Source organism: Misgurnus anguillicaudatus, chromosome 20 (genome assembly GCF_027580225.2).
Source record: "Misgurnus anguillicaudatus chromosome 20, ASM2758022v2, whole genome shotgun sequence".
Taxonomy (NCBI): Eukaryota; Metazoa; Chordata; class Actinopteri; order Cypriniformes; family Cobitidae; genus Misgurnus; species Misgurnus anguillicaudatus.
In genome coordinates, this window is record NC_073356.2 from 21,942,068 (window position 1) to 21,955,226 (window position 13,159).

Consider the following 13,159-nt stretch of genomic DNA (forward strand, 5'->3'; position numbering starts at 1 on the left):
TAGGCACACGGTGTATTACCTGAGAATTTGTATTTGCAGTAGTAGCAAGCACTAGGATTTATTGGTTTAAACTTTGTGGAACATGTGGTACTCTTTTAATTGCCAATTTTTTACTTACCTCCTCTCTTTTCCCTCCATCACAGGTCTGAATATTGCCTATCTAAATCCCGGAGCCATCGGGGGCCACAAGGCATCCAGCCTAGCGGACCGTCAACGGGAGTATCTGCTCGACATGATTCCCCCACGCTCCATATCCCAGTCCATCACTGGGCAGAAATGAGCCCTGACGGGACTGCGGTTCTCCCTCGGACGCCCTGCCACCCCTCCGTTCGACATCAGAACGTCCCCATCCCCCACCCTCCCCGACACATACACACACGCACACCATCACCCCATCGCATGCAGTGCCTGTTCGTGTGCCTACCCGACTAACCCATAAGAACAGCTCAATCAGTCAAGACTATAAACACCAGACTGTCAGTGCATCTCAGACTTCGGTTTCCTACTATAGCAAAGCTCTTTATTGTTATCTCAACTTATTATTGCTGTTGTTATTGCTACTCTTATTATCACAATTATTATTATTATTATTATTAGTATTATTATTGTTGCTTCTGTTACAGTTAATCTTATTACACTTATTCGTAGGTTTAGTGGTTTTTTGACATCTTTTATGTTTTTGCCCTGTTATGCATTTCATTTTAGAGGAAGGACGCCATATTGCAGGGTCACTTATAAATATAAACCTTTTTTCTTGTTGTTCATTTTGAAGCGTCCTCCCCTCAATCGCCCCTGTAAAATTACACATGTTCTCTCTCATGATGTATCTTAAGTTTTGAAATCGGAATGGTGAAAGCGTTCTCGTCCGAGAGAGCAGAATCTTTGTAGCGTTACATATTTGAAACTACAAAGTCCTCCAGCAAGGACCTTTTCTACATATGGGTTCAGAAGAACCGAGACAGACTCGTGTACATCGATCAGATTGATCCTGATGCAGAGCGGTGCTGATCTAGTCATCGATGAGTCTACCTTGAGAAGGCCACGTGGCTACAAGTGAACACCCAGCGTTATCTGCGGATTGACTTGTGAAACTGATTGCATACAGAGGAAAAGATGTGTTTTGAACGGGCGTTGCCAACTACCGAAGAGAAAACCAAAAGGCCTGTACGGATACCGAGTAGTCCCCTGCTGTTTGTGCAGTAAAAAAAATCAGAATTGGAGGCCCGTTACACTGCTTAACACACATGTATGTGCCCACAGAGCAGGATCTCCTCAAAATCTTCACTTTTAAGGATTGCAGTGATACCAGATTGTCATCACTTGTTTTGTGGTGATGTCATTTCACTGCACAGCTAAGAATGAAGCCAGAGAGTTCCATCACCATGAACAATGTCTCCTTTTGATTTGTGTTTTGGTGTAATTGATTTCTTTTGTTTCTCTGTACCTTGTCTTTTTTAGTTTTTTTGGGCGGCGTCTCCAGCTAAAATGGTTATGTATCTGAAAGGTACTTTCCACGGGAGACGATAATCAATGAAATGGCAAATATAGGTGAAATTCTTCAAAATATGGTTGATGCATAGATTGTTCAAGTGAGTTTTAACAGAAGGCATTGACAAGGATCAATCATCGTGTTGAAGCAATGCACATGAGATGCCTCATTATGGAGGAGCACTTTTCTTCTTAATAATTGAAAAATGGTTAAAAAAAAAGTAGGACAGGAATGTTTTGACTCACAGGATGTCAAGATATGGATGCCATCGGATATCTCAGAGAGAGTTAGGAGAAAGACTTAAGTCTGTGTTTTGCAGTGAAGCTCATCTTTTCAATTGAGATCTGCTTTTTGACTTCATCAAAACAAATGCATTTCAAGTTATGGTACATATGTTGATGTTTCTGTAAGCAGTGTTTAGTCATTATGCAGTATTAGTGATCATGGGGTTTTGTGCAGAAAAATCCTGCATTGGTCACATTCAAACTAAACGCAATTTCTCTCACATATTCAGTTAGCATTTACTATCAATGCTTGTAGCAGTGCTTTGTGTTTCAGTAATGAGGTCTGATTGGCTGATCGAAAGGGAAAGTGATGGGTTAGGGTTTAGCACTTAAAAATGTTTTTGTCCAGTCTAAGCATGTTTGGTCCTTTTTTGGAAATCAGACTTTGAGGTCTGTCATCCAGGTCACACTTAATAGTTTTGAATACGCTCACAAGCTATGATGTGAGTTTTAAATGTTTTCTAAAAGTGATGAACTAATGAAAATAAATTCATGCATAGCAGTCATGTGTATAATCACTGTTTTATTCGTTTTTTTATGGCGTCCTGTATATTGCCGCTGATTTGTGGCAGAACGATGCAACTTTTGAACAAAACAATTTTTAAGCTACCTTGGATTAAATTTGGAGGTGCAATATTAGATGGTAGGATGTTTACATTATTTTATTTTATTTTTTGTGATGATCATGAATCAGTCCCTTTTAGTCCTTTTGTTTAGTGCTGGATTATTTTATCTTTAGTCCAATTTTATAAACTAATTTTTTATGCTTTCGTTTTTTCTTTTGAAAAGAATATTAGGGTGTTTATAGTAAACTCATTTCTCTCTCCTGCTCTCTCTCGTAGACTATATTAGATGCATCCATATACCTGTGTTCATATTTACGAGAAAGTTGGATTTTGAAGTTTAACTTCCTTTGACTCCTTGATTAAGTTCCATTTGTTTGGTTGTTTAATTTCAGCTGTTTCTTAATAAAATAAAAGAGAAAAAAAACAAATTTAATCAAAAAACAGATGTATGAACAGATGATGACACGATATTTGCTAGGTCAGAAGTAATAATGACTTATTGTACATATGCTTTTTTTCTCCCTTGAATTAAAAATAATGAAATGAAATTAAAATGGTTGTATATTGTGTAGAAAAGCAAACAAAAAGCCATGAATATTGTGAAGCTTGTCATTTCGTTTTGTGATCACTGTGTATTATTGTGTAACAAATGTGCAAAATGTATGGGATTATACTTCTCTTGTTTTTGAATGAGCTCTTTAGATGCATTTTCTCCCCGGCTGTACGTTTTTGTAGTATGTAGTATTTGCAGAAGAAAAAAGTTCATTGTTCTGGTGGAGCGTTTGATCCATTCTGTAGTCTTTGGACTGCGACATGATGGGACAGTCTTGTTTGTAACTTTTTCGGTTACCTCTTTTCTTTTTTCTTTTAAACTTTGAGGTTATGTAGATGATGTTCAGTGAGTTTTTTTCTCTTTAAGATGTCCCATACAAAGTGTTGGTCTTGCAGGACACGGACTGGATGAAACATCTGACAGTATTACCCCTTACTTGACCAAATCCAAAGCGATTGTGTAAAATCAAAGCACTCGAATGCTCAACAATGTTGCATTTAGCTAAAGGACTGGGTGCAGTAAACTCTACAGGGAGGATCTTTTTGTTTTCTATTGCTTACAGGCCTTCCTCAATATATCCCTATTTCTTTTTTCTCTGTCTCTTTTTGGAAAAATCACAATGCTCTTATTTTTTTCATGAAAGATTGTATACATTGTATACGATGGAAAATATTTTTTGCTTGTTTTTGACTGTTCCAATGCTTATTGCCTTCAGCCTTTAAATCATACAATTCATAAAAAAATGAATGGACAGTTTGCACACGTGCAAGTATTGATGCTAAGGTTTGTGACATTATTACAGTAGATTTAAATTTTATGTCATGGATTCACTGTCCATAATCTCTGACTGGACAATCAGCTTTTCTGGAGTTCTAGCGCCGGGGTTTACATCCCTACCATGTGATTTTTGCGTTTTCTCTGTCTCTTTTCTTTTTCTCTCCCTCTTTTGGCTATTTTTTTCTTCTTTTTTATATTTGTTGCAAGTACAGGTCATTTTTGTTAAATTGGGAGAGCGTTTTCTTCTGAAATTTTAAATGTTTTTAAATAGACTTTAGCTGCAATTTACCCAGTTTGAATTTTGAAGCAAATGGCAATATGTTGAAATCCGTTTGTAAAAAAGACTATGATTAATTAATGTGTACAGTTTAAAAAAAATGAAGTATTAAAGATTGGCTTAAACAATTATTGATTTTAGTCAAGGAAAGAAGTGCGTTTTGTCAAGTTTTTGTTTTTATTTAGAACTTTAATCCAGACCTTTTGCACATCCTTGATATTTAACTGTCTAAAATGGAGATGGAAAAAATGCTGTTTGATTACTGCCGGTTGATTAACAACAATTATGCATTGACTGAAAAAAATAAGCTAATTTTGGAGGAAATAACTTTGTAATATTTATCACTTGCAAGCTATGTTTAATAAAGGATGGAACAGTTTATCTCTGACCGTCTTAATATTTGTCTGGAAATCATATTTTCTTGTACATGACTTAATTTTCTATTTTATATAAATATTTCTGTAATTTTTAGTTACTTGCATACAACTCAATATTTATCAATATTTTGTATTTTGCATGTTCTCCCATCCCTTACAACTCACATGTGGTCTCAATTTCTGAGCGCTGGTCATTCATTTACTAATCGGCTTCATTATAAGCTTTTATTTTATCCGGTCGTGACAATTACATCTATTTTCCCCAGCATCAGTGTCACCCCGTATTCACAGCCTGCAGAATCAAGGTCGACCTTACATGGGTTGATGTCTGTGGACCAATTAAACCAGTGTTAGTTGATTCATGTGCATTTGGGATCACATGAAAGCACCAGAGGAGATTACATTGAGCAGATCTTAGAAAGTCTGTCATTTCATGTTTTTCTCATTATAGCAATGAGCAAGCATTTACTTCAAGCTGTTTAAACTGTCTGGGAGCAATTTGCTAATATGTTCACACTTTTTGTTCTGGACACTAGGCATGGGCCGGTATGAGATTTTGGCAGTGTGATCACCTTAAGCAAAAATACTACGGTTTCACAGTATTGCGGTTTTGCCATTGCAACACTAAAATTAGTTGTTGTTTTTTTTTCCGGACGTATACTAACAAACAACTTTTTAACTGGACACAATACATTTTATTTTTAAGCAACATACAACATGTATGCTGGGTGAAAATAAAGCCTTTAAATTATAATTTTCTTTAAAAAATATTTAATATATTACATGTAAATTAATAATTTAAAGGGACATTACACTTTTTTTAAAAAAATAAGCTCATTTTCCAGCTCTCCTAGAGTTAAACATTTGATTCTTACCGTTTTGGAATCCATTCAGCTGATCTCCAGGTCTGGCGCTAGCACTTTTAGCATAGCTTAGCATAATCCATTGAATCTGATTAGACCATTAGCATTGTGCTAAAAATAGCCAAAGAGTTTCAATATTTTTCCTATTTAAAACTTGACTCTTCTGTAGTTGCATCGTGTACTAAGACAGACGGAAAATTAAAAGTTGCTATTTCCTAGGCAATACGATAGTATATTTACTATTCCTATACAATAGTATATTTAGCTGCATTAGTGCTAAGAAACACATTTTTCTTTTGAGTAAAATTGGGTTTTGGGGTAAAACCAGCAGTCATTGGCCGTGGGTGGGGCTTTTTCAGTGTGACATCACATTAACAAGAAAATCAAAACAGCATGTCTAATGAGGGTGGATTTGGTAAGGTTGTAAAAAACACCTTGTAAAAGTGGATTTGTGCTTAATATATGCCCTTAAATAACTTTGTATTAAAGAACTGTTATTAGGTAACACCATTAGGTAACCCAAAATCCATTCCAAAAAAATTGTGCACAGCCCAATGCAGTTTTGTGTTCTTGGAATTTGTCTATCCACAAACATTTCCTGTTTTCCAGTGTTTTCTGATGACATATTAAAGTGTTAAGCATTGATTTACCTGCTCTGATTTGTACTTATTGCTCAACCTTAATTCTGGCGCCAGGAAAGGGCAAAAAGGTTGTGCTTGGGTCCTTAGGGTCGTGATAAGATCATTCTGTTCTTTGTCTTGGAGCGTGTAAACAGGTCAGAACTACATAAGTGGGATGAACAGGGATCCTAGCATGCGTTCCACACCCACACCATGTTGTTGCACTGTTGTTTTGTTCGCAGATTATGTAATCAAAGCTTGTGTGCGAGCTGTAGTTAAAAATATTGAAAATCCACCTGTTAAAATGTTCCAGAAACATATCCCACTGGAAATCTGTAGTGGATGTTGATATTCCAGCATTCCAGGAATTTTTTCCTAAGGCCACCACTACATAAACATTCATTGACTGTATATACAGATAGAACAACTTAAATCTATTAACCCTTACTATTAACATGATTACCACCTGCACATACATTTTGTCGTGACAGCTTTGCCTGATTATATCTCATTAGTCATCAGGAAGAGTGTCTGGAGAAACTGCAGGTCAGAGAATGTCACAGCTTTGGAATGTAGTTCAATTGGTAATGATTCCTGTCATCAGGCCCCTACAAGGTAAGACCTGTTTCTCTCTTGTCAATGTCCTCATTTCTTTCAGATCGGCAGCTTTCATGTTTGTATGGTAGGATCTGTTATTTCCATGTAGAACTGACTCACTCCAGTTGAATCATTTTGCTTAGATTCTTCATTCCTGATGATTCTTCTGATCATTTGTGGAAGCAACAGAGGGCAGTGTTGAGCAAAACTGTATGAAACAAGGGCTGAATCCCAAACCGCCTACTTCCATACTATATAGTATGTAAAAAGCGCTACTTTGCGTACTATATAGTATGGAAGTAGGCGGTTTGGGATCAGCCAAGTTGTGTCAATTGTTTAATAGCTGAACAAGATCTTTAGCTGTTGCATTCATCTGCAAATGATGTGATTCTGTTGCTATGTTTTCATTGTACAGTGCACACCTTACTGAGACATTTGATGTTGTGTGTTATTAGCTTTTTAAGGTTAACCATAAGGTATTTGTTTAATAATCTGTTTTAAATGAGGGGCAACCTTCCGATCTCTCTGATGAAGCCAATAGACCCCTTCACGGTTCACGTCACAGGCTGTTCCCACTGCGCATGTCGGGGTCAGAAAAGTCATTACAGCTGATTGAGTTGCGTATTATTCGGTATCGTCAAAAATGCCTACTTACGTCGTGGGCTGTGAAAATCGCACGAGGTCTTCCGTTAAGTTTTCGCGATTCATGCAGAATCTCAAAAACAAAAAAATACAACATCTGCGTCTGCAAGCAATTAACGTGCAGACTAGAACAATGCAAAGATCAAAGAGGCTTGTGTTTGTAGTGCTCACTTCATTTGAGGTAAGTCATCATTTTTCAGCACCGTTAGATTAAATTATAAAGCCTAAATGGTATGAACAGTTCGACCCCGTGCTGCGCGCGCACCCGATAATCATTCAATGTTTACAAACCTTGAAGGGGTCTATACGATTGAAACTGCAATTCATCGACTGGCCGCTAGAGGCTCCAAAAGGGAGTCAATTCCCATAGACCTTCCCATAGACCTCCATGTTAAAATGCCCATCTTTACAGTAGAAAATAAAGTGTTTACAGACTGGTACAAAATGTAACTCATCCGTTTAAATTATATTAAGCCTTAAAGTTCTGCATAATTAAGGGCGTGGCTATTTGAGTGACGGGTGAACTGCCACTGCAGTCACTAGAGTCGACCTAGGGGGGCGTGGTTTCAGCAACCACCTCAGCTTCACCCACGTCCCGCCTCTTTACCCATTTTCGGTTTTCCGCGAGTGATGCACGGTGACGCGCGGCCAAGATGGCGACGGCAGACACCGCCTACTACTGTGGCTTCAAAAAAGCTCTTCACAAACTTATGGGTGACGTCACGCACACGACGTACAGATTTTTAACAGTCTATACAGTTTTAAATCTTAATATTTTAGCAAATTATTTGGTTTGCAGATTATACAAATCACCACCATCAAGTAAATTTAGAGGACATTGGAACACACACAAGTACCAGGCAATGGACTTTCAATAAGAATGATGTCAACAACACAGGTAAAAAATGTACTCATTAAAATGATTTTGTAGGTTATTATTGGCATTTAAAAAGCCATATTGTACATTTCTCCAAACATGAGGCAGTGAATGAAGGAAATAATACTTCAAACTTCTGTGCCTGGTACGGGACCTGGGTGAAGGTATTTTCATCACTGAGGTAAAATCCAAGATGAATTTACACATGCTGTTGTCATTCGCTTAGTATTAATGTTGATACTCCGGGAGAGAAATGTAAGCTTTTCTTTAGCCTGGCTGGAAAAGCATGGCATAGTCAAGGTCATGGGTCATGTTCCCAGAGAATTCACCTACTGATAAAATATAAACCTTGAATGCACTCCTTTGGATTAAAAAGTCTGCCAAAATTCATAGTTGTAAAATAAGACCTGTGTGTTCAAACAGATACTCATGAAGCACTTTTATTACCTGTCTATGCTGCATAAACTTAGTATGTCCTTATTTAAATGAACCTGGCGGAATAATATCCCAGAATAATCCTATTTAACATTTGAGTGCTTTGTGTTTGTGGGGTTCAGGTGAAGCTGAGTGTGCTTAATGGGACTTTTGATTGTTGTTAAGGGGTTTTGGGGCCCATGCCGCCCATCTGCTCATGAGCCTTTAAGAGGCTTGCTATTGATTTCCTTTCACTTCAATTAACAACACACTTTGTATTGTGCAATAGAGCTTGTACACAATGCCTGCATACTGTCCCAAGATCTATGAGTTGGGCATTTGTGCAGGTCCTCCTCATAGACGACAAAATCAAAATCTCTATTCATCAAACAGTTTAAGCATTAGCTTTGTCATGCAGCTTATTGAATCACTATGGTTGTTAAAAGCATTTCGTATTATATGCATTTACCTGAAATGAACTTTAGTTATTTGTGTAGTATCTACTGCTGTTTAAAACAAATATCTTACAAAACAAATATATCTATTTTGTTACTTTTCTTCAGAACATTTATTATTTTGAAGTTTTTAGTGGAGGAAACAGTGACTTGTATGACCTTGTATTTTATTTCTGCACAATTTTGTAGCTCTACACTGACTTTATAAGCAATAGTGGTCAATAAATGCATGCAAGCTCTTTCAGGTCTAGGTATGTTTTGATTGTCCCTTACAGAAATGGCATGACCCTGAAATTCCTTACTATGCTAAATCCCTAAAGGACATTTTCTGTTTTGAATGCTCCCTAAGTGCATACAGTAAAACTTAGAAATCATTGATTTTGTAACACCAAAGTAGCAAGTCTTACATTTTCCTTTCTATTTGTTTTAATGTTATATAGCTAGTAGAGTCTTAACTGGGGTTGACTTTATCACACATGTTATTTGGTTTTCAGGAATATTCAAAGGCTCTATTGTCAGGTTTTAACAAAACATACACTCTAAAAAACAAACGGTGCTATATAGCACCAAAACAGTTGCTTTGGATCGTAACGATAGAGGAACCATTTTTGGTGCCATATAGCACCGGTGAGGCACCGGTGAGGCGCCTGTGTGGAACCATATAGTGCTATGTAGAGCCATATGTGGTGCTATATGGCCCCTATATGGTTCTACACTGGTGCTTCACTGGTGCTTCACTGGTGCTTCACTGGTGCTTCACCGGTTCTATATGGCACTAAAATGGTTCTTCTATTGTTACGATTCAAAGCAACTGTTTTGGTGCTATATAGCACCGTTTGTTTTTTTAGAGTGTATCATTGCCTCCCACCATGAAAGTGGGCAGATGGGGACTTTGTTGTGACTCTCCTCTCTCTTATGTCTTTACTTGTTGTTTTATTTGTCATTGAGCGTTGTGATAACACATCTGAGGAATTCTGAACATTTCAGCTGTGAAGGTCATGTGAAAACTTGCCCTAATGGGTCTGTTGCAGTGGAAGGTTGTGATGGTGTGAGGGTGTTGGCTAGATGCTCCCAGCATTGGTAATGGTAATCTCAAGCTTTAGGTCGACTGCATAATTTCGGTGCTAATGCAAACTATGTGCAAATTGTATTTCCCAGAGTATATACATAGTGCAGGATGTAGAGCAGCATAAGTAGCCTAATAACTCACATGCAGTATCAGTAGATAGTTTTCAGTGTTGCAGTTGATAATATAAAATTTAAAGATATAGTTCACCCAAAATGAAGATTATTTGATTGTTTATTAACCTTCATGTCACTCCAAATCCGACTTTCTTTCTTTTGCAAAAGATAAAAGAAGATAATTTAAACAATGGTGGAAATCAAATAACATTGGTCCCCATTAACTTTTACTTAATAGGCACAGACCACTGAGACATTTCTCAAACTATTTTCTTTTGTGTTCCACAGAAGAAAGATTCATACAGGCTTTGAACAACATGAGGGTGAATAAATTACAGATTTTCTATTTTTAGATTTTTTGGATCTCTATATTTAAGGAATTATTGACCACAGTCCGTTGAATTATTCGAAAATAATGCACCCCCAAGGTGGTAATGCGGCACAACGCGTAGCGAGTACTGTTACACTGCGGGTGCGCATTATTTTTAAATATTTCAAAGGATCGTCGTCAATTATAAGACATTTGAAAGGTTAGGTGTGCGGTTTACAGAAAAATAATCAACACCCATAGAACATTTCTCAGCCAATCAGAATAAAGCATTCAACAGGTATATAGGTATAAATCCAGATAATACACTGTAAAAAATGTTGTGTGCAGTTAACACAACTTGTTAAGTCAATTCAACCTACTATTTTAAAGGCTCTCTAATCGAATAATGTGCGACGTTACTTCCTGTTGATGTTTGAACTATTTTTAAACAAACGGAGCGTAGCTAACGCCTCCCCCTCCCTCTCCCGTTTGTGCTTTCATGAACGCGCCCAACCCCACCCCCAAATCCTTCTTGTCGTTTATTGGCTGGAACACTTTGTTATGTTTTGTTGTGCTAGGTTTGGCCACTATGTTGATATTGCCGTTTGTCGAGCCTGAGCTGTCTACAGAGATCGCGTTTTTTTACAGTTTGATCAGCGGACAGGCAGCAAGCAGATAGTGAGGAGATGTTTGCTGTATGTAACAAAAAATGTTTTATGGTCTAAAACGCCTCAATTCGCTTAGAGCGCCTTTAAGTTTTGACTTGTAATAAGTTGACATAACTTGACAAACAAGTTAAAATTGTTTACCTTAATTTGTTAAGTTAAAGTAACATAAAAAATATGTTGATTTGACATAATTTTTAAAGTGTAGAAAGTGTGGGATGAGTGCAACAAAAGTAAAACAATGTCAGTGGTCAATACTTGGGTGAGGGCTTACGTGGGTTGTAGAGTAGGTGTTTAGAAATGGTTCCTGCATCTGGTGCTTGTGTTTGTCCATTCACTCTTCCAGAAGAGACACTTCTTGAAAAGATTATGACAGTTTCATCTCAGCAGAAAGTGTTGGTGAGGTCTATTACTGAGTTGCAAGGATGCACTGGTTGGACTTTCTGGATGTGCATCTGCAGGCGAGATCAGTCAAGATTGGATTGTTCTGAAGACCCATTTTTCTAGGGTGGTCCAGTATTTAAGATTATTTTCATATCAGTTAGTCATAGCAGTTTTTTAAAGAAGAATTGCTTTAGCACATGTTGCCCTGTCTGTAAAATCCAGGAAAAATCTCATAATTTTGAGATTAGGAGCATCAAAGTTTGATTTTACTCATTGATTACAATCTTTGAGATGACCTTACTCAGTATTAAAGGTATCAAGGTTATATTTCTACAGACTGTTCTTTACATTATGTAGGATGATTTTAGAAAACATTAAATCACAAAAATGAGTGTAGCTCGGTTTTCACAGACTGGGTCACACATAAATAAGCCTTTCTGCAGTGACATTGACAATTCCCCGTCTGTGACTGTCCGTGCAATGAAACGAAAACTATCCACAGAGCAGCTTAACGGGCTTCCCACCAGAGTCCAAAACACTGGGGTCTTCGCATATCCACCAAATTTAAGGCTTCCCTGCTATGTAGAGACACAAACACAGAAGACTAGTAAAAAGATCACTTGATCATTGTCATGAGAAAAGAAGAGGCGATCACAACTAACAGGACCGTGCTTATGATATAACAATTATTACTACATTTGATTTTATGGGAGTAATACATCAGACCCCCTGTTGTTATCTTATCACGTTTGATATAAATAAAACTAATGGTTATGTAAAGACTAGACTGAGTTTGATGTGAAGCCTTATAATGAGAGGTTTACCTTTTGAGATCTAAGGACTGTGCTGTCTGCCCACACAGATTTTGGTGCTTTGAATGCTATCGGTTTTTGTTCCTCTTGGTGCTTCTCAGTATTAAACGGTTTCCAAAAGCAGTTTCCAAAATAAAACCAAAGAAAACACAGAGACCCTATGCCCACACACAAGCACAGTTGCATATTTTTACTAGAAGCTTTGATAAAACAAGCAGTCATATCATGTTTTGTCTGATCTCAAGTCACATTTAGCCAACTTTTGCATTTCTAATAGTGTTTAGTAGTCATGAGTTGTATACATGCATGCATACATACAATTGATCATACATACAGTATACTGTCAAATCTGTACCTTTTTATCACTGGGGTGGTACCCTAAGGTTTTGTTTTGTACCTTTACAGAGATACAAAACATGCATCAGGCGGGGGATGTTTGGGCTGGGGTTGACAGTATCATTGATTGTGCACTGATGGATACCAGGGGATGGGACAGTCCCCATGGGTCACTCTTTGCATTGCTGGGGGTTGAAAGAACCATCTGAGGCCACTTTTCTATAAACCTTAATACTGATGCAACTAGATTGTAAGGCAACAGTGAGGGGGTGGAAGTCTTTCAGGGATTCTGTTCTTTGCTTTCTTTGGCTAAAACTGGAGAGTTTGTTTATCTGGTCAGTGAGATAAAGCATTAGGCTTTTTACACTAGGATTTTACCTTTCAGTTCATCTATAAGAAATGTATGCAACATAAATGGAGATTATAAATTGATATTAATTACATTTCTTGTTATACAAATGTTGACGTGAACTATACCTGCATGCAATGAGTAATGAGAGAGGGGATGTTGAAGCTGGTGGAAAACATGACACATACAGTCAACATTGAAAACAGCAGCAAGCCTCAGCATGTGTAACTATAAATCAGTCACCATGATACTTTCATCATGAGCCTTGTCATCCAAAGCAAGACAATGAAAACAACTTATGTAACACATGGTGCTGTAGGTGTAAATAAT

At 37.4% G+C, this 13,159-nt stretch overlaps 1 protein-coding gene across 3 annotated transcripts in view; it reads left to right on the forward strand.

Moving 5' to 3' along the window:
* gatad2b (GATA zinc finger domain containing 2B) overlaps positions 1–4,325 on the forward strand; it is a 44,711-nt gene extending 40,386 nt beyond the window's left edge. For all 3 annotated transcript variants that reach the window (XM_073858291.1, XM_073858292.1, XM_055219493.2), the window contains exon 11: positions 144–4,325. In XM_073858291.1, coding sequence (XP_073714392.1) covers positions 144–280 — 137 coding nt within the window. In that variant the 3' untranslated portion in view covers positions 281–4,325. The remainder of the gene's footprint in view (positions 1–143) is intronic.
* Positions 4,326–13,159: the final 8,834 nt, after the last annotated feature.